This window comes from Octodon degus, unplaced genomic scaffold (assembly GCF_000260255.1).
Source record: "Octodon degus isolate 3935 unplaced genomic scaffold, OctDeg1.0 scaffold00033, whole genome shotgun sequence".
Taxonomy (NCBI): Eukaryota; Metazoa; Chordata; class Mammalia; order Rodentia; family Octodontidae; genus Octodon; species Octodon degus.
The window spans coordinates 2,226,736-2,246,014 of NW_004524609.1; the positions used below are offsets into that span (position 1 = coordinate 2,226,736).

General features: G+C 49.7%; 1 protein-coding gene across 4 annotated transcripts in view; it reads right to left on the reverse strand.

Moving 5' to 3' along the window:
* The window catches only part of March10 (membrane associated ring-CH-type finger 10), a 102,213-nt gene that overhangs the window by 79,573 nt on the left and 3,361 nt on the right, over window positions 1-19,279 (reverse strand). For all 4 annotated transcript variants that reach the window (XM_023714178.1, XM_023714177.1, XM_023714176.1 and 1 more), the window contains exons 2-3: window positions 17,566-17,676; window positions 5,531-5,650 (exon numbers count right to left, since the gene is read on the reverse strand). In XM_023714178.1, the coding sequence (XP_023569946.1) occupies window positions 5,531-5,650; window positions 17,566-17,655 (210 nt within the window). In that variant the 5' untranslated portion in view covers window positions 17,656-17,676. The remainder of the gene's footprint in view (window positions 1-5,530; window positions 5,651-17,565; window positions 17,677-19,279) is intronic.

The following is a 19,279-nucleotide window of genomic DNA, read 5'->3' on the forward strand; positions in this document are numbered from 1 at the left end:
CTTCTCCTTCTCCTTCTCCTTCTCCTTCTCCTTCTCCTTCTCCTTCTCCTTCTCCTTCTCCTTCTCCTTCTCCTTCTCCTTCTTCTTCTGGCAGGGTCTACAGGGTGTCCAGGGTCTCACTACTAGATCAGACTCGTAGTGATTCTCCTGTTTACAGCCTCCCAAGAGCTGGGATTATAGGAGCGCACCACCACACCCAGTCTCTATTGCCATCTCAGCGCATCCCGGGGGCAGGACCAGCATGGCAGGCCTGGGGATCCAACCCCTGGCCCCTGCACCTGTTTGCAGGCACTTTAATCCACTGAGCTATTTGGCTGGCCCAGCAGGATCATTTTCTTTTCTTTTTTTGGCGGGGGAGGTGAGAACCAGGGATCGAACTCAGGCCCTTGTGCTTGCCAAGGAAGCGCTTATTCCACTGAGCCATCTCCCTGGCCCCCTAGCAGGATCATTTTCAAGTGGAGTTGGACACACACGCAGTTGGCATTAGTGTGTCACTGAGGAGCTTCCCTTATGCTCACAATGACCTCGCGGTAAGCATAACAGTAAGTGTCCCCTTGAGGGGAAGTGGAAGTGTTCAGAGGTGAAGCAGTCTGCCTATAATGAGGGTCAGAGTGGGTCCTGCTTCATATTTTCTGTTGTGCATAGCCACAGACTTGAACGCATTTCGGAGGTACCGTGTTACAGAGCATCTTGGCATGAGCTTGTTAGGGACTGCTTTTCTTTGGATTCAGAATAAACGCAACCTGTATGTTCCCAAGATCAGGACCACTAGCTGCAGGATGAGACTGTGCCGAGAGGGAGCAGCACCCGGTTAACTTTGGGGACCGCCCTCTTCTAGGCAGGTGTCTGGAAATGATAGCTTGACACCAGAGCCATTACTTGATGACAAATGCCTTCCTTGTTCCGGGCTCATCAGAATTGTGACAATGTGAGACTGGGTTAAGAAATGAGCAAATGGTGAAGACTACAGTACAACTTTGGTTACGGCGTGTTTCACGAAGTGAGAGACTGGGGGGGATTTCCACAGTTTGAGCACTTGAGTTTTGTACTAGCCTCCTCTTCCAGAGATTGGACCTGTCTTAGCAAACCACAGGAAAGAAGGTTGCTTAGAGTTTTTAACCCCCCGCAATCTCTGGAGTAAAATTACTCTGAGAATCTTCACCCAGGGCGGGGGCTTTGGCTGGCTTTACGCCGTCTCACTGCTGTGCCTTCCCCTGCCACTTTGTGACTGACCATGGACACTTCACAGCCCAAGTGCCCCGTGTGACATTCAGTACCCTGAACTTTGGAAATTGAATCTGTCTGGCCTTATTCTCCTTTGGGAGATGCTGTTTTCTTGTTTTGCATTTTATAGCCTCTGGGAGACTCAGGCCCTCTCTGGCATTGTGTACCCTGTGGAAAGAGGTTTATTTGCTATACTGTATAATCCCTCAGGATTGGAGAGGGGAGGCCCAGGCTTGGAAGATTTAAGAACGAATGGATTTCTGTAGAAATTTGGCTCAAGGTCCCAACTGAGAGGAGAAACCTCCAAACCAACCCATGGTACTCTGGATTGAAGCTGTGTGTGCTTGTTGTCATTGTTGTTGTTGGGAGGGGCTCTGGCTTAAGTGTCATAGGGAATCTCTGGCTTTCTTCTTTTTTTTTAAATTTTATTTATTTGTGTATGTGTGTGTGTGGCCAGCTCAGCCCACCAGGGGGCGGGGCTGGCTGGCATGTGGTGCTGGGGGATTGAACCGCGGTCCCTGTGCTTTGCTAAACTTGTTCTAAGTGGCGCTTTAGACCACTGAGCCATCTCACCAGCCCTCTGGCTTTCTTCTGACAAAGCAGAAGTCAGAAAGTTGTACCAGGTGGGCTGGGGATGCGAGCTCATGAGCGAGAGGGTGCTCGAGCCTCCTCCCGCCTGTCCTTCCTTTGCTTCTGTGTCCAGAGGCAAATCCTGCAGGATCCCCAGGGAATATCTATAATGCTTAGAGTTAAAAAAAAAAAAAAAGCAACTTTTAAAAAAAGTAAATTTCACTATGGAGAATTCTGACTTTGTCACTCTTCTTGGTGAGAAGGTGAGGCTTTAAAGGCCCTTGTGTAATTAAGATTCAACCCCTTGGTATATCATTATCTAGAAAGGATTGAGATTATGTAAGCAGTATGTTATGTTCTCTGCCACACTAAGGTCCAACGGCACAATACGAACACAAACATTGTCATTGTACTTCAGATAGAAATTTTCAAGCTGGGAGCGGTGGTGGTGCAGGCCTGTAATCCCTGGACTCAGGAGGCTGAGGCAGGTGGACTGCTGTGAGTTCAAGGCCAGCTGGACTACGTAGTGGGTTCAAGGCCAGCCTGAACTACAAAGTGAGACCCTGTCTCAAAAAATAAGGAAAGAAAAAATTTCAGTTCTATGCAGTTTTTGTCCTTGTTTTGTATGTGGTGTAGATGTGCAATGAAATTGCTAGAAAGTAAGATCTAAGCAACCTACAATGACAGAAGCTATTTCACACAGTACGTATGATCATGTCAGAGTGCTTTTGCAGTGGTGACTGAAAGTATGTAATTTTTATACCACCCCGTGGGCGCAGGTCCTGCCCCTGAGTCGCTGTCCCAGTGCTGGGACCCAAGGTCCAGTGCCTACCGTTCAGAGGAGGCGAGGCTTGGGGGCCGAGGAGATGGCTAAGCGCTTCCCTGGCAAGCACAAGGGTCTGAGTTCAATCCCCGGGTCCGCAAAAAAAAAAGAAAGAGGAGGCGAGGTGAAAGGTGGCTCACGGTTTGCTGAGCTCAGTCCAGAGCCCGCTGACGACTCCAAGGAGGAAACGCGGCTGAGGGCCGCGGCGGAGCGGAGCGCTTAGCTCCCGGCACGGGCCGAGAAGAGTGGACGGGGCACACGCCGCGGCCGGCCGGGGCCAGGTCTGCACGCCCCAGCCCGGGCACACCCGGAGGCCGCTCTGCTCAGCTGCTAGGCGTTCTCAGCGCAGAGATCGTCCCGTCAGGATCAGTGACGGTCGGTTCCATGCGGAACAGCCTAAGTGCGTGCGCGTCTGCGTGGGAACCTGCGCGCAACGGGGAGCTCTCAGCTCCGATGCATCCGGCCTAGGAAGATGGATGGGTGTGCTATTGTTTGACTTGAAGTGCATTACATTTTATCTGTTCTTGATTTTATTTCTAAGAGTCAGAATGTAAGAATTTATCATAGTGCTAAAAATGTGTCATTCCAGCCAAACTAGATTTAATTTTTAGATTAATCTCACTCCCGAAGTTCAGTCACCAGCAGTCCTATATTTAGTCCTTGACTAACAGGAAAAGATCAGGAAACACTCTCTTCCTGGAGCCACCGACGCGGGGAGACGGCCTCTTCCCCTTCAGACTCTAGGTGGGATGTTTTATTGTGTGATTTTTATATCCCTTAGCAGAGAGTGTGTATTTCTCCCAGGGATACATTTGCATCCATAAACATCAATCACCGATGTTTTAAAGGTGTTCTCTGAACATTAAATAACCACAATGCCCACGTTCTAGATTAAAGAAGAAATCTAAACAAGAATTTGATTGATATTTGGTACCCGAGATCCACCTCAGGGATCTAGCCACTGGCAGGAATGAGAGTCCCTCCTCTGGAGTCCAGTTCAGGCATAAAATATTAAATGAGAATTCATAAAAGGCATATTACTCATCTTAAATCAATTCACCAAGCTAACAACCAGGCTTGACTGCAGTTTGTGGTATTTAGCTCTTACACAGGACAAGTAAAATTCTTAAATAAGATGTTAGGCACGAACTATGATGGGCTAGCGCGGCAGCTCAGAGCACCGGCGCTGGGTTTGGTCTGGGTGGAACGGAATCCTACACGCAGGCTGCGGAATCTTAGGCAGAGCTCCTGAACTTCTTAAGGCCCAGTTTTCTCACCTGAGATATATATATATATATATATGATACACAATATGTACATACATATATATGCAGACATGTATATGCAGCTTGGAATGCTGTAAGCACTCAAATGTTGGTAAACACTGTGGCTGCTGTTAGGGTTACAGTGGGGTAATGTTCCTTGGTCTTATTTGTCATCATCCTATAAAAACATGTAAATAATTGTCACGGTGCGACTGTCATCGTGTTTTCTTTTTTCTTTCTTTTTTTTTTCCCCCCGCATTTTCTTTCCTTTATTTGAAATAAAAAAGTAGGCCTGCAATGGGTTAGACCATGGACCACAAACACGATGGTGTGCTGTACAAGGCCTAATGCCTCATACTCTTGAGATCAAAGTGGTCCAGCATTTCTGACCTGGATGATGCCTCCCTGAGTACTGTGTGGGGCCGCGGACTCCCAGGAAGAGCAAGGTCCAGCAGGACAGTGCATCCTTCCCCTGCTCCTCTCTGCCTTCACCTCCGGGTTCTGCAGCCTCTATTTATTTATTTATTTATTTATTTATTTATTTATTTATTGTATTTTTAGTGCAGGGTCCACAGGGTCCCACTACACAGATTGGACTCATAGTGTTTCTCCTGTTTTCCCAAGTGCTGGGATTACAGGAGCACACCCCCATGCCCAGTCCTAATTGCCTTATCAGCCTGCCCCGGGGGTGGGGCTGGCATGGCACACCAGGATCGAATCCCTAGCGCCTGCGTCTACCTAAGCAGGCGCTTTAATCCGTTGAGCTATCTGGCCAATCCAACCTCTCCTTTCTGATGTAGTCTTTTTCTAAGTCAGTTTCCCTCTGTCCCTGTCTCTGTCCCTGTCTCTGTCCCTGTCTCTGTCCCTGTCTCTGTCCCTGTCTCTGTCGCTGTCTCTGTCTCTGTTGCTGTCACCGTCGCTGTCTCTCACTATCTCTGTCTCTGTCTCTGTTGCAGTCCCTGTCCCTGTCTCTGTCGTTGTCGCTGTTGCTGTCCCTGTCTGTCACTGTCTGTTGATGTCCTTGTCCATGGTCACTGTCTCTGTCTCTGTCCCTGTCCCTGTCTCACCTCTGTGTTGCTGTCTCTGTCTCTATTTCTGTTACTCTCTTTGTCTCTGCCTCTGTCACTGTCACTAATGCTGTCTCTGTTTCTCTCTCTGTCTCCATCTCTCTGGCTCTCTCTCTCTCTCTCTCTCTCTCTCTCTCTCTCTCTCTCTCTCTCTCTCTGTGTCTGTCTGTCTGTCTGTCTGTCTCTCCATCTCCATCTGTCTCTGTCTCTCTCTCTGTCTCTCTCTCTGTCTCTCTCTCTCTCTCTCTCTCTCTCTCTCTCTCTCTCTCTCTCTCTCTCTCTCTCCCTGTCTCTATCTCCTTCTCTGTCTCTGTCTCTGTGTCATTGTCACTGTTGCTGTCTGTCTCTGTCCCCTTCCTGATCCCTGCTCTGGTTCTGTCTCCATCTCCATCTGTCTCTGTCTCTGTCCCTGACACTGTCCCTGTCTCCGTCTCTGTCCCTGACCCTGTCCCTGTCTCTGTCTCTGACCCTGTCCCCGTCTCTGTCCCTGACCCTGTCCCTGTCTCCATTGCCGTCTCCCCCGTCCCCACCCCCGCAGTAGGAGCCTATCTCCCAGAATCTCCCAGAATTTTTCTCCATACCTGTTTGGAAGACACCTTGTTTGACAGCAGGGATCTCTCAGAAGCTGTCTCTTGGACCCCAAAATGATCTTGTTTCTTCTCATTTGAGTCTCTTCTGTACTCCTGTCGTCTCAAACAAGCCTAGAGGAAAAAAGAAATCCTTGCATTTGTTTTACGACTAGCTGTAGTAATTAGGCTAAATTCTCAAGCATGTGCCCGCTGACAATCCAGTGTCTCCCTCTCTGTGTGCTCACGAAGTATCAGCTACTGATCATAAGGACCAGGTGTCACTCTCGCTTACCTTGGGGCAAACACAGGGTCAGAAACACCAGTCACTTCCTCGGTAACCATGAACAGTAAACACACTGAGGGGCATTTTGCAGGAATTCGGCCTACAGCCGCACCTCCTCAGGGAGCGTTTGTACCCCGCATGCCCGCCGACTTCTCCTTCCAGTGTTTCTCCCTTCATGGCACCTTTTCTTCTCTCGCCAAAGCTGTCCCTCAGTAGCCCTGGTTCTGGGAGGAGAATTCTGTGCGTCGCTCCCTCTGCCTGGAGCAACCTTCCCTGACGTCCATTTGGTCAGCCGTCTCCTCAGCTTCCCTGCCTCCCTCCCCTTCTCTAGGCAGAATGAATGGCCGAGGAGGCAACGCCAGGTGGTCCCCTCCGCCTGCAGTTCCGTTTCCAGTCACCTATGGTCAATGTGGACGCCAGAAGACTACCTGGAAGAGTCCAGGATTAAGAAATTCCAAAGTTTTGAAACTCGCAAACCATTGTGAGCAGCAGGATAAACTCCTCCTTTGTCTTGGGGTCCACCCTGAGTCCAGTGTGTTCACGCGGCGTGTGTGTCCTGTGTGTCCCCCAGCCGCTGTCTCCGGGATCAGATCTGCTGCGCCAGTACTGCAGACGTGTGCTCATGTGACGCTTGTTTCGCTTCATCATGGCCCCAAAGAGCGAGTCATGATGCTGGTGACTTTGTGCAAGTGTATCATTGCCCTTTCCCTCTTTTGCGGTTAGTCTTTTCCTGTTCCTAATATACTGTCTATTTGTACACACACCTAACTGGTCGCAGGTACGGATGTGTTGGAGAAAACAGGATAGCGTGTAGTTACACTTGCAGGGCTCTTTGCCGCTTCCGTTCCTTCTAAGCGAAGGCGACAGCTGAATGTTAACAAGCCAGCACACACGCCCCGCGTTATACAGCTTTTCTATTGTCCTGCAGTTCTTTGGCAGACAGCCTCGTCTCTGCTGAGTTCTCCAGTATCTGGCTCTTAATGTTAGTTGGGTTGAATTTTTCCTTTAGAGGAAAATGTCAACCTCTAAATTGCAAACCAATAAAAATAAAATAAAAAACCCAGAAAATATTATTTCTTAGCAAAATTAAGCTAAAATATGGTACCACATATTTCTCCTCTAGTACTGGGACTGAAGAAACCCAAAGGCATCCTGTGCTAGCCGGGCTTCAGCTGGTTTCTCTTCTCTTCTCTTCTCTTCTCTTCTCTTCTCTTCTCTTCTCTTCTCTTCTCTTCTCTTCTCCTCTCTCTCTCTCTCTCTCTCTCTCTCTCTCTCTCTCTCTCTCTCTCAGTATTGCTATGCAGTTCAGGCTGGTCTTGCGCTCACTTTGTAGCCCAGGCTGGTCTTGAACATACAGTGATCCTCTGGTCTCAGTCTCCTAAGTGCTAGGATTATGGGGTGCACCACTACACCTGGCTTTCAAGTGATTTTTAAATACTGCCAAGTAATAAAATTTGGGAGTTTTCACCTCTTTTCTATAGTCTCCTCTCCTTGCCTCACCCCCCCTCCCCCCTTTCTCCTCTCTCTGTCTGTGTCTGTCTGTCTCTCTGTCTATGTGTCTCTATCTCTGTCACTGTCTCTGTCTCTGTTTCTGCCTGTCTCTCTGTCTGTCTGCCTCTGTCCCTTCTTTTTCTTCTTTCAGACAAGGAATTGCTGTGTAGCGCAGGGTGTCCTTGAGCTCCTCCAGCCTCACCCTCCCAAGTGCTGGAGTTACAGGCACGCACCACGATGCCCAGCTTTGGAGCATTTCTACACCTGTGGATCTACCATCACAGTAAAGACATTCGGTGTGAAGACCACCAATAGTTGTCTACAGTAGACACGCCATCTCCCCACATCCCGGTCAGGCTGGGAAGGAAGGACAAAACCATTTTCTTTCCTCTGTTAGACAAAGCATGTCCCTCTCTGTTGATGTCGGGCGTGCCAGAATGTCATACGTGGAGAAAGCCTAACATTATTATGCTACAAGCTTCAGAACCCAACCAACCTGACACTCGCACAAGGTGCACTGCCTGGAACTGGGGACAGCTCCTTTAGCTGGGGACAGTTCCTGGGGCCCTGGCCTTTAGCTCGTCCTCAGGGGGGACCCTGGTCACCTGCAGCAGGTGGGCGCCTCAGCCAGGAGAAAGATGCAGCATCACGCCTCCTTGTTTAGAGATGGGAAACAATCCAGAAGGATTGGTTTGCTGTCCCACAGTTCACCTTATTTTTAAAATATATGCCACATAGGTAATAAATCGTCACAAGGAATACTGGGGAGTGTTTGTTTCCATAATGTAAATAAGAAAACTAAAAAAAAAAAAAAAAAAATCCAGGACGGTAACTATAGTAAGTTAAACAAATAACAGATAACAAACGAGCCAAGGCAAACCCGGAAGGAGTCTGCCGAGGAGCTCAGTGAAGTCCAACTAAATGACCACCGGCCGCCTCCGCTCCGCTCTCTCTCCACGACTTCACATCTGAGCTCCCGCGGGGGGAGCCTGGCACGCGCTGGGCTCCCGTGTGGCAGATGCCTGTGTCATCCTTCCCAACTGGTGTTAAAGGCAAGTGACTGCTGGGCTGGAAGTGGAGGAGCCAGAGCGAGCGGATCCAGGCAGGACCAAGGCAGATTTTGTGGGATGAACAGGATTCTTGTGGGCTGAGTGTTTTTTGAAAATTCTCTCCAAGAATGCATCTGACTTAAAGATTTCTTCACCAAAAGGAGAGGAGGAGGAGGTCAGTTTGCAATGTTGAAAAAACTCCCCCTCTGGTTCCTTTTTTTTTGCATGCTTAAATCAGTAAGGCAACAAAGCAATGGCAAGGTAGGTACAGTAGTCCTAGTTTTGATCTTGACAGGGCTGAGCAATCTTTCAGTGTAAATCAAACATTAATCCTCTCCAAGTTCTAGCTTGGATGAGAGGGAATTCAGGGACAAAACAGCAGCCTTCCAGTCTGAGAAACGCCAAGGGCTTCGCTGTATCCTTGGTCTGTGGACGCCTCCCTTAGTCATGGATGGCCCAGGCGCCTCTGCAGCAGCTGGGACCCTGGAGGGTGAGGGCTGTGGGTCAGCAGGAGGGCTGGGCTGGTAATCTGCAATCACCAGTGCTTCCTCCTTCTTGGATTTCTGGATTACCGCCCGGCTAGGCCGTGTGAGGAGTTAGACGGCTGTAAAGGAGGTTCTGGGCGTGACAAGATCATCAGAAACAGCTCTGGGGGGCAGGGCTCCAGGTAAGTGCGGGCGGCACTTCCTGCCTTTCTTCTCCTCCGGCGACCTGCACCTCCCGTCCTCCTGCAGCCAGCCTGTCCCTCTGACCACAGCACGCGAAGTCAGGCTGCCTTCTGCGCGGACGCTTCCCCTGTGGGGGCGAGCTGCGGCCGTGCGTGCGCGCAGGGCTGGGGCTTCGCGAGTCACGGCAGCTCAACGCTGCGAACACCGCAGACTCCAGCTCCGCCGCGTTCTAGACTTTGAGTAAACGGACTCACCCCGTGGCTTACAGCTTCGCTCTCGGAGAGGAGAGCTGCCCCAGCTCCGAGACCCAGGAGGCGAGCGGGAGGCTGGCTGCGGCCCATTAGCCCTGGGCCTTGGTGAGGGTTCCGGACAAGATGCGCCCCATCACAACATCCACGTTTTAATTGCTCTCGTGTATATGTGGGGGAGAGGGGCGTGGGGGTGTTACTGAGACTGAACCTAGGGCTTTCTTCCTGAGCTACAGCCCCAGCTCTCTTTTTAAATTTTATTTGTTTCTTTTTTCTTCTTCTTTCTTTAATTTTGAGCAAGGTCTTTCTAAACTGCTCATCACCCAGGCAAGGCACCATGTTGAGATCCCTCGGCCTCAGCCTTCTAGAGTTCAGGGATTATCGACCTGGGCTCTTACCCTATTCACTGCTTTTTTCAATCTCATCTCTTGGTTCTCTTTTATTTCTGAAGTCAGCCCTTGCCAGAACATAGGCCTGGGATCTTGGTCACAGACTGAAGGGCCTGTGTCTGGTTCTATCCGGGTCTGAGGTTCACCCTCGCCCCTGTGCCCCTCAAGGAAGCATCTGTTCCTCAGGTCATGGTCCCTGGCTGCATCCGAGGAGCCCTCAGCCTCTCAAGATCACTGTAATCCTCTTTTCTAAGTCTATAGTGGTGTTCAGAGCTTTTTCTCCCCTTAATAATTTGTTTTCTCTCGTTACCACCAGGATCATCCCTGTTGGTCCAAGGAGGCGCGTGCCGCAGGACACATCCCAGACACACAGCTCTGACCTGAGCCCTTCATAAAGACAACTCAGTTTGACAGCTCAGTCAGTGACAGCTCAGTCAGTGGTCTAAGCCAGAGGCATTTTAAGAAGTGGGAGTTGCCACACTCCCCGCAGCTGGCCCTTGGTTGCTGTTCATATGGTGTATATGTATGACCCAAGGGTGATGTGTCCCTTTAACTTCCAAGGGGACATATGTGTACGCAGTCTGGGGTTTTAATTATCATTGGTGACATCATTAAAATTCATTAGTTGTAAGAGTTTAGGAAGTTTTACGCATGAAAAAAGTGATTTTGGGGTCTGGCATTATTTGTGTATCCTGAAAGGGGTTATCCTTGGTTTCTCAAACAGATGGCTAAGCTGAGAGAGAGAGGCAGAGAGAGAAATTTTGAGAGAGAGAGAGAGAGAGAGAGAGAGAGAGAGAGAGAGAGAGGATTTCCATGGGAAGATATGGGCCACTGATTGTGGAGGGTAGCGATACCTCAGAGGTGCTCTAGGAGGGGAATCTACTCCCTGATGTGGAGCTAGGGGAGCTGGGTGGTAGGTTGAGTGTCTACTGGAAATGCTTAGGACCAGAAATGTTTTGGATTTGGATTTTTTTTTAGGTTTTGGAATATTTGCGTATACTACATAATGAGACATCTCAAGGATGGGATCCGATTTAGACATTGTCTGAAGCTGATCTTACCTAGTTTTTTGTCCATGAAGCAGAGTTTTGGGGCCCAATAGGATGCCAGAAACAGTTTCTGTATCTGGCATTCTATTGGCCCTCAAAAAGGTTTGGATGTTGGAACATCTTGGATTTTGGATTTTCAAACTAAGGTCATTCAACCTGTATCTCTTTGCCAGCCCTCTAGCTTTGCCAGCTGGCATAAAGTCACCTGTCGTGTCCTTGGACAAATTTATACAGTTATGTTTAGTTGTTTGATCTGAACTTGAAAGACTCAATATGAATAAGCGACACGAGATGAAACCAACTTGAACACATTTGATTACACAAAATTGTTCTGAAATGCCAAGTGTAATCTTTCCCTCTAGCTTCCCTGTGGACATTAATGACTAAATTCTGACTGAAGTGACACAAACACATTTGACCAAAAAAAAAATCTCTGCAGCATGAACACCCTTAAAGAAATAGAGCCAAATTCAGAGAAGACATATAATTTTATGCGAGTAACCAGATTCTGAAATAGCATGTACTATGCCAAATAGGGGTTTGTTTCCTCTTTTTTCTCAAAAGGGTCCCACCCAGTCACTGAAAAGAGTAGAATCAAAATAACTCAGGGTGGGTTAATCCTTCTTTGACCGCGAGCACCAAGACCTGTAGAAGCGCCAACCCTTAGCATATTTTAGGAAGGAGCAGGAATAGTTTCCAAAGGTTTCTAAGGGCTTCAATTTGAGCCAGTTCATTAAAGGCAAGTCAAGAATGAGGAAAAATGTGTGGCCACTGTGTCCGTCTGGGAGTCCTGTCCAGTGTTGGGGTCTTGCGCTGTTCGTGCCTCTGAATGCACAATCCTTGGTTCCAAGCAGCTGGCTGAACTGAGAGAGAGCTGGTCTCCATGGTGTTGTCGCTCGGGGTTCACGGGGGGAATGATCCAGGACACATAGTTTATAAGATTATTTTACAATGAATCCCTCAAATAGTCATATACAAGGAGTGCAGGAAATCTGTCCACACAGGAAGACCAAAGAATCCAGCTGAGGGCCTCGAGCCCATGGCAATGTTCTACACGAATGCAGCTGAAGACCTAGAGCCCATACTAGTGCCCCCACAAGTCCAACTGGAGCCCTAGAGCCCACGACAATGTCTCATGCAGGCCTGTTTCACGGATCTGCGCTGGGAAGGCCCCAAGGTCAGTGGTGGGAGCTAGACAGTCCATGACAGTGGGATGAATAGTCTGTGCTAGCAGGATGAGAGGTATGCACTAGAGCTAAGAAGTGACACTCAAGGTAAGAACCAGCGATCCCCTGAAAGGTACCCCAGCCATCCTCAGCGACAGTGAGGTCCCAAGCTCCTTCAGTGATGAGGAAAGCTGAGTTCTCATCAGGAAAGCCAGCATGAAAAGCTCCTCCAGGAAACCAGCGGCTCCCAACAGCTCCCTAACAGCTTCTAAGCCTCTTCCTTGCAAGTTTTTCCCTCCACTTTGTCGACAGCACTCCTCGGGCGGGCCTCCCACACCCAGCACTATGCTAGTTCAGTTCAGCTGGGTGTTGCAAGTTGACCACCAGTTGGCAATCCACAACACACAGGAAGTAACTGGTCAACCCATGACCCAGGATATCAACTTCCATCCAACATAAAATCTACCTCAGTAAATTATCTAAATATACATCTGCCATATGTGAACCAAGTTACTAAAGGATCACTAAAGTCATGCAATTGGTCCTTAAGTCATTGTTTTAAATCCTTTCTGGAACAAGGCAAGGGATAGATTTAATACAATAACAAAAAATCATTACTGTTTCCTCTCAAGTAGTTACTGTGGGTCTCTATACACCTACTTCAGAAGTACTCAGAACATCTTAAAGACAAAACCTATTTCTTTTTGGAGACCTTTTAATAAGAGGTTTTAAGAATGTACAGCAAGGGTGGATTTGATGCTTAGAAATAGTCACAAGCCAGCTGGATCTAAGTCTGATAAACCCAGTTGGTGGCCAAGCTGGGACACAGTGGCTTTCATGAATGGCATGGCATTTTGTTCAGCATAGGAAAGGAGACATAGTCAGCCCTTGGCCTTAAGAAGCTGCTGTTCAGTTGGAGAGGAAGTCACTCAAAAGACAGCTTCCATGCAGTCTCATGGGCTCCACGCAGGGGTATAGAAGGGTTTCTACGCGTGGAAGCAGTGGCAATGTTCCAAAGATGGGTGTTTGCTATGGCCAAACACTTCGTAAATTTACTAAAAATCATTAATCATACCAATGGCAATAAGATAAAAAATGAAAGTACAATTGTATAAGATCTTAGATGAACTTGGTGGGACCTGGTAACTCATGGAAGGTGGGTGAGAGGTGGGGAGGAGGAGGAGTCAGGGACGGCTCAGGTCACAGGAGGGGGACATGGAGTGCACAGCTGTGACCACATTGGGTTCAGATGCCTCCGTAGCATCCAGCCAGAAATAGCATCCAGCAAGCAGGTGTGCATGTAATACCGACATTCTGGGAGGCTCCCAGCTAAGTCACTAAAATAAAGAGGTAGTTAGAACATGAGAGCAGACAAAGTGAGTCACGGGGCCTGGTGAATTTATGATGAGAACGAGGCTGCAAATGGAAGCCTGAGAGAATTAGCATTTGAGGGTGGGGAGAAGACGATGTGGAAAGGAAAACGGGGGGAACGAAGGGAACAGGAGGAAAGTCAGGAGCCAGCGATGTCCAAGAGCCAGAGGAGGAACATTCCAGGTGGGTGAGAAATAGCCTCGAAGGCAGAGAAAGCCCCAAAACCAGGACTGGAAGGTGGCCACTGAATGTGGCCACTAATGGTTAGGGAATGAACGAGAGGGCAAGAGTGGAGCTCAGAATGAAGCTGACTCTTTGGGGACACAACAGGAAAGAGCCGGAGGTGCTGCTAGAGGAGGCACACAGGCCGTAGCTGGCTTTGTCCTTCCCTGGGTAGGAAATGAAAGCAAGCCTGTGGATGGAGCGGTAAGGAGCGGAGGGCAAAGGCCCAGCCAGGAGACCCAGGGTGGGAGGCCCTGATCCCTGGCGGGAGGAGGGTCACTGCAGACCCTGCGGTGGGAGGGAGGGAAGCTGAGGAATGGGCTGGCATCGTTGGGCTTTTTTTTAATGTGTGTGTGAAACGAGGGGGGTGTCTCAGCTACTTTTCTCTCATTGCTGCGACAAAATACCCGACACCCAAAATTAAGAAAGAAAAAGTTTATTTAGCTCACAGTGAAGTTTCGGGCCATACTCAGCCGACTCCAAGGCAAAGTGGCACATGGCAGAGGGCAAGAGCTCATGGCAGCAGAGAACAGCAAAGAGCAAAGGGAGCGGCAGTGGCTGCAGCTGCGAGCCAGCCCCCTCCCCTCCTTACACTGTCGTGCAGATTACCTGCCCAGGGCGGGTGTAGCACTCACACCTGGAATCCCAGCATTGGATCATGAATTGATCACAAACTCTGGAAGCCGCCCCAATTACTGCCTGAGGCTCTGGGGGGACACCCAGATACCAACCAGAATGGGGAGAGTGTTGGAAATAGGGGAGTTGGAGGTTTGCAGAATGAAAAGGCTTAAAGCTGTGGTACAATCAGCAGGAGGTAATGGACAACTGAAGAGGGTCATCCCTCATTCTTTTCTTCATTCCCGTCTGTCCCTTGTTCTCTTCCTCCCTCCTGTCTGTCCCAGGATGGCCGGTCTGCTTCTGTTTGCTGGGCTAGCCACCTTGTGTCATCTCCAAGACTGACACCCAGCCCAAGTCACCCAAATCTCTCCTAAATTTCCACCAGCCTCTTATTTTTTCTGCTTTTGTTCTTTACAGTTCTTTTCCCAACAGAAGCCAAAGCAATCTTGTAAAAAGATAAGTCAAGCTGGATATGATGGCGTACACCGATAATCCCACCTACTTAGGAGGCTGAGGCAGGAGGATCAAGAGTTTGAGCCTAGGCTGAGCAACTTAGTGAGATCCCATCTCAGAATTAAAAAAGGTGTGTGTGTGTGTGTGTGTGTGTGTGTGTGTGTGTATGTGCATGTGCTGGTGTGTAGCTCAGTAATAAAGTGCTTGTGCAGTGTGCATGAGACCCCGGGTTCAACGCTTAGTACTGAGGGTAGTAGAGCAAGTCACATCACTCTGCTTAAAACCATGCGGGGGGGGGGGGGACTGCGGAGTGGTGGGGGGTGGCCCAAGGGGGGGGAAGAAAACCATCCAAGGATTCTGTGATAAGAGCCAAATCTTGATAGGTGTTTTTAGGTGAACGACGAGGAAGAGAAACAGGCAGAAGGAAAAAGGAACCTTATTTTCTTTGAGGACATGGAAAGAATTTGGGGAGGTGAAGGAATTTTCTGAACTGGACAAAGGAAGACTGAGGCTTTTAGGACCTTTTGCCAGCGGAGGGGTTTGAAGGGCATGTTTAGATATATCTGAGGGAGCTGACTGGGGGTCTTCCCTGAGGCGGCAGGAAGGATGAAAGTGAATTATGTCTTGGGCTAAGTTGGAGAAGAAGGGGGAGGTGGTCCTGGGCACACAGGCCTTTGTTCTAAGGGAATTGGCTGTGTTAGATGACCACCACAGTGATTTTGGCAATTCACACTAGTGCCCAAACCTATCAAATCTGTATGCCCAAGTTCGATCCGGCCCCGCGACCTGTTCCCTCCTTGTGCTCTGCATGCTGCCTTGAGGCGTGTCTCCCGGTCGCCCTCGGCTTCTTGTGTCTCCCCCAAGCTCCAGGCTCTTCTCTCCCGGGTGCCTGCCCTTCCGCTCCGCACGCTCCAGGGCTTCCCTTCTCTTCCACAGACAAACCCCACTGCCTCAGAGAGGCCTGCCCTGCCGCCTGAAGGAGCACATCACCACCCTCATTGCCTGGTTTATTTTCCTCATGTATTTATCAGTGTCTAAGTCAGCTTGGGTCACAGTAACCAAAACCTAAGATTAATCAATTTAACAAGAGGAAGGCTCCCGGCTGGGAGTTTCAGCTCCGACCATCTGCTCCTTGCCTGTCCTCCTCAGGCCGCGGGGAAGTGAAGGATGAGAAGGGGCTGGACCGCCACTGCCCCCTCAGGCGCTATCTGCGAGCGCAGGACCTCCCCTGGGCCCCACCACTAGAAGTTCTACTCCTGTAGTGCTAGATGGGGACCAGGTCTTGAGCACACAAGCCTTTGGGAGCCACCCTAGACCCAAACTAGCGCAGTAACTAGCGCTATCTTATACTCTCGTGTCCTGTGTACACTGTTTTCTGCTCAAGACTGGAATAAGAACTCTGGAAGAGCAGGAACCTTACTTGGCATGTGGTAGGTTATTGATAACTATTGGCTGAAAGAACGGAAAAGGTGTCCTGAAAGCTCAATTTAGATTAGGAAACAACTGCCGGGGCTCTGTGGGAAACAGCAAGCTCTGTCTTTTCTATCAAACAGGAATGACTCCATCTTGGACTCAGGCCCATTCCAGGTAGCCCGTCCTGAACACACCAAGTTACAGGAAGTGCCTGCTCAGTTCCAATCCCAGGCACACTGCTACAAACCAAAGAGAGCCAAGGATTTTCTGCTCTCCACATCCCGCTCCGTCCTGCTTGCCCTTGCCCTCAGCAACCCCTCAAATCTCCCTTGTGTGCCGGAGTTAGCCAATCCGGATAGGTTGGGAGCCTCCAAGCCAGCCAATGGGGAAGCGGTCAGCTGCTCTTCCAGCGTTGGGGGTCACCCAGCCTTTGTCCCACCCACCTGCTACCTCCTTGCTGGGCAGGAAAAGCAAAAGTAAAAGCCTTGTCAAGATTTCTCAGTGCTTCACTGTCTGCCCTGACAGACTGAGTCTGGGGGCTCATTTCCAACAGCTCCACACCACGTAGTCGTGTGATTTTCTTCAACAGGGATCATAAAACAGTGAGCGTGAGGGCTGTTGTACAGATGGCTTCAAGCGACTTGTGTGTTTCCCGACGCAGGCTGGGGAGCAGGGGCATCTTTATGGAAAGTAGGCAGATGTTCTGCCGTGGTGACCGGTGGTTCTGCTGTTTACACTCTTATTTGTTTTCCAGAAGCTCTCACGTCTTACAGTCTTCTCTGTGGGTTGGCGAGTTGTGGGAGGAAACTGCCAACTCCGTTTCCAGCCCCAAAGCAAAGCTGTATCATATAGGTGAAATCAGGTTACTGGGATAGGTCTGGTTTCCTTGGTGACCCGGGAGGTTCAGTTATATTTGAAATTGCTAAGGAAGAGAAAAACCTGATAAGGCAGATCCGAGTTCTCCTTAGGGAAGGGCTGCTTTTCAGCCTCCACCAGGCCTGAAGCCAGGCCTCCCTGATTGGCAGGGCCTGACCTCTGGCAAGACGCGATGAGTGCCACCTTCTAACTGTTCCCGGAATCGCGCAGCCCAGTTTGGTGAGTTTGTCCTGGGCCAGCCCTGCCAGGTAATTGCATCACGGGCCCTCAGGCTCTGCGCTGTTTTTGCATGTAAACATCGTAACCACAGAGACCAACAGCTAGCTTGTAGAATGTGCTAGCCACCTTTCTTTGCCCCCATGACAACAGAAGAGTATGTTATTTTATAAATGATGGAGTGGCTCAGTTAACCCCAGAAAGAAAGTCTTTTTTTGCCTTGGTTGGTTTGTCAAATTGGAGCCCCAGGGTCATTTGTTGCCAAGGGCTGTGCCAGACACTCAGTAAATACTTCAAAAAATGTTTATCTCTCTTCGCTTTTTTGACAGAACACAGCGTGGGTAATCTTATTATCCCCCAGTTACAGATGAGGAAACTGAGATTCAGAAAGATGAAGCAGCCTTGTGTGGCCAGCCAGTTAGTGAGGCTGAGCTGGGATCTTAGGAAACACTACTGTTTAGCAATGCTCAGTATTGTATTCCGAATGACCTTTCACGCCGGTGCAGGGTGGGAAATCCTCACCCTCTGCAGTTACCTGGTACTCCACATCCCCCTTGTGCTGCATGTCCCGAAGATACTGAACATCGCTGAAGAACTTCTGCCTGTCCCTCGCTTCATGGAGCATGCTTCTTAATCCCTGACCTGCCTGTGAAAGAGAAATAAACATGCTGTGACACACTCTTTTGTGGCTTTGTCATTTTGGGGTTATTTAGTGTACTTGCTTTTATTCTTTTACTGCCTAATGTTTGAAAGGCACAGATGCGCCTTCAGACCGCAGGGCTTCTTGCGCCGCTGGTGAAGTCCCTGAAGCCCCCCCCCCCATTCCAGGTGTAAATAATGCAACCACAGTTGTCAGCTGGCTCCCGTGTCTCATCCTGGTCATTCACAGGAAGTTCAGTTGACAGACACCTGATTCAGGAGGAGTTCTACAGCGTGACAAAGGAGAGAATCCAAGAGCCTCGCTAAACTAGCAGTGACCCAAGTCGGAAGGCCTGCATGGCTTAAAGTCTCCTATACAGCAATTATCAAACCTGATTCTAAGCCAGGCCCTGTGCTAGGCATGGGGTACAACAACCAGCAGGATAGATGCATTCCCCACCCTGTGATGCCTGCAGTCTAGGGCGGGAGCCGGACTCTGGACAGTGAACCCTAATGTCCATAAGTGCTGTGGAGCAGAAGAATGGTGTTCTTAGAAAGAGTGTTGGGAAGGGCTGTGGAGACAGCTCAGTGGGGAAACAGCCTGCGTCCTGTTTGATCTCCAGTACCCACCCCCCAAAAAAAAAAGAACGGAAAAAAAAGGCAAAAACCGGTCTGGAGGGGTTTAATAAGGAGAGAGCAAGGCAAGAAGCAGAACAGAGGGGAGGTACAGAGGGTCCAGGGCACGAAGGGGCAGGGCTGAGCTGCTGGAGGATAGCTGGGTGCAGGGGGCCATCAGATGGGCAGAGGGCTTGGCAGGGGCCGGCTCACGTGACACTGCGAAGGTCATCTCTGGAAGAGCCATGAAAAGTTCCCATCTGGGAAATAAGTTATTGGATTGTGTTTTCAAAGACCCCTCCATTTGTGGTAGAGAGAATGCATGTGGGAGGAAGGAGTGGAGTAAAGCGTGGAAAAGGGAAGACCACCGGGACAAGTGATAATAATCTGCACGAGATGATGGCCAGACTGGGAGGAAAGGAGGAAGGGTGGGAGAGGAGGAGGAGGGAGAGAAGACAAACGGGGTGGGAAGGAAAGGGTGTCCGTAGCTGCTCTTCACCAGCCTCTGCAGTGCCAGGCACTATTCTCAGCATATAAATTCCTTCGTCCTTCACAACATGCTCTGAGGTGGACCTTATATCTCTGTTTTGCAGGTGAGGAAACTGATGTTCAAAGGAATTAAGTAACTGGCATGCAGCTACAGAACTAATAAGTGGGAGAACTGGGATCGGAGCTCGGGAGGTCCCGAGGACCAGGGGGTTCAGCCACTGAGAACTCAAAGGGTGCTCAGGCAAGAATCTCCCAGCGTCTAGGGCCGGTGTGGAGAGGGAAGCGTCAAGGAAGCTGTCGAGGTCACTGGCTGACGTCAGCAGCACCTTCAGAAGACAGAAAAGGAGCAGGTTCATAAGAGAGGCTGTGGGACCTGCGGCGGGTCGGACACTGCGGAGGCCCGTGTCAGGCAGGCAGTCGGACACAGAGGTTTGCATTCTGGTGACAAGTGGAACTACAGTGGAACGGCTATGGGAAAGAGAAAAGCCCTGCCTGTGGGACAAGAC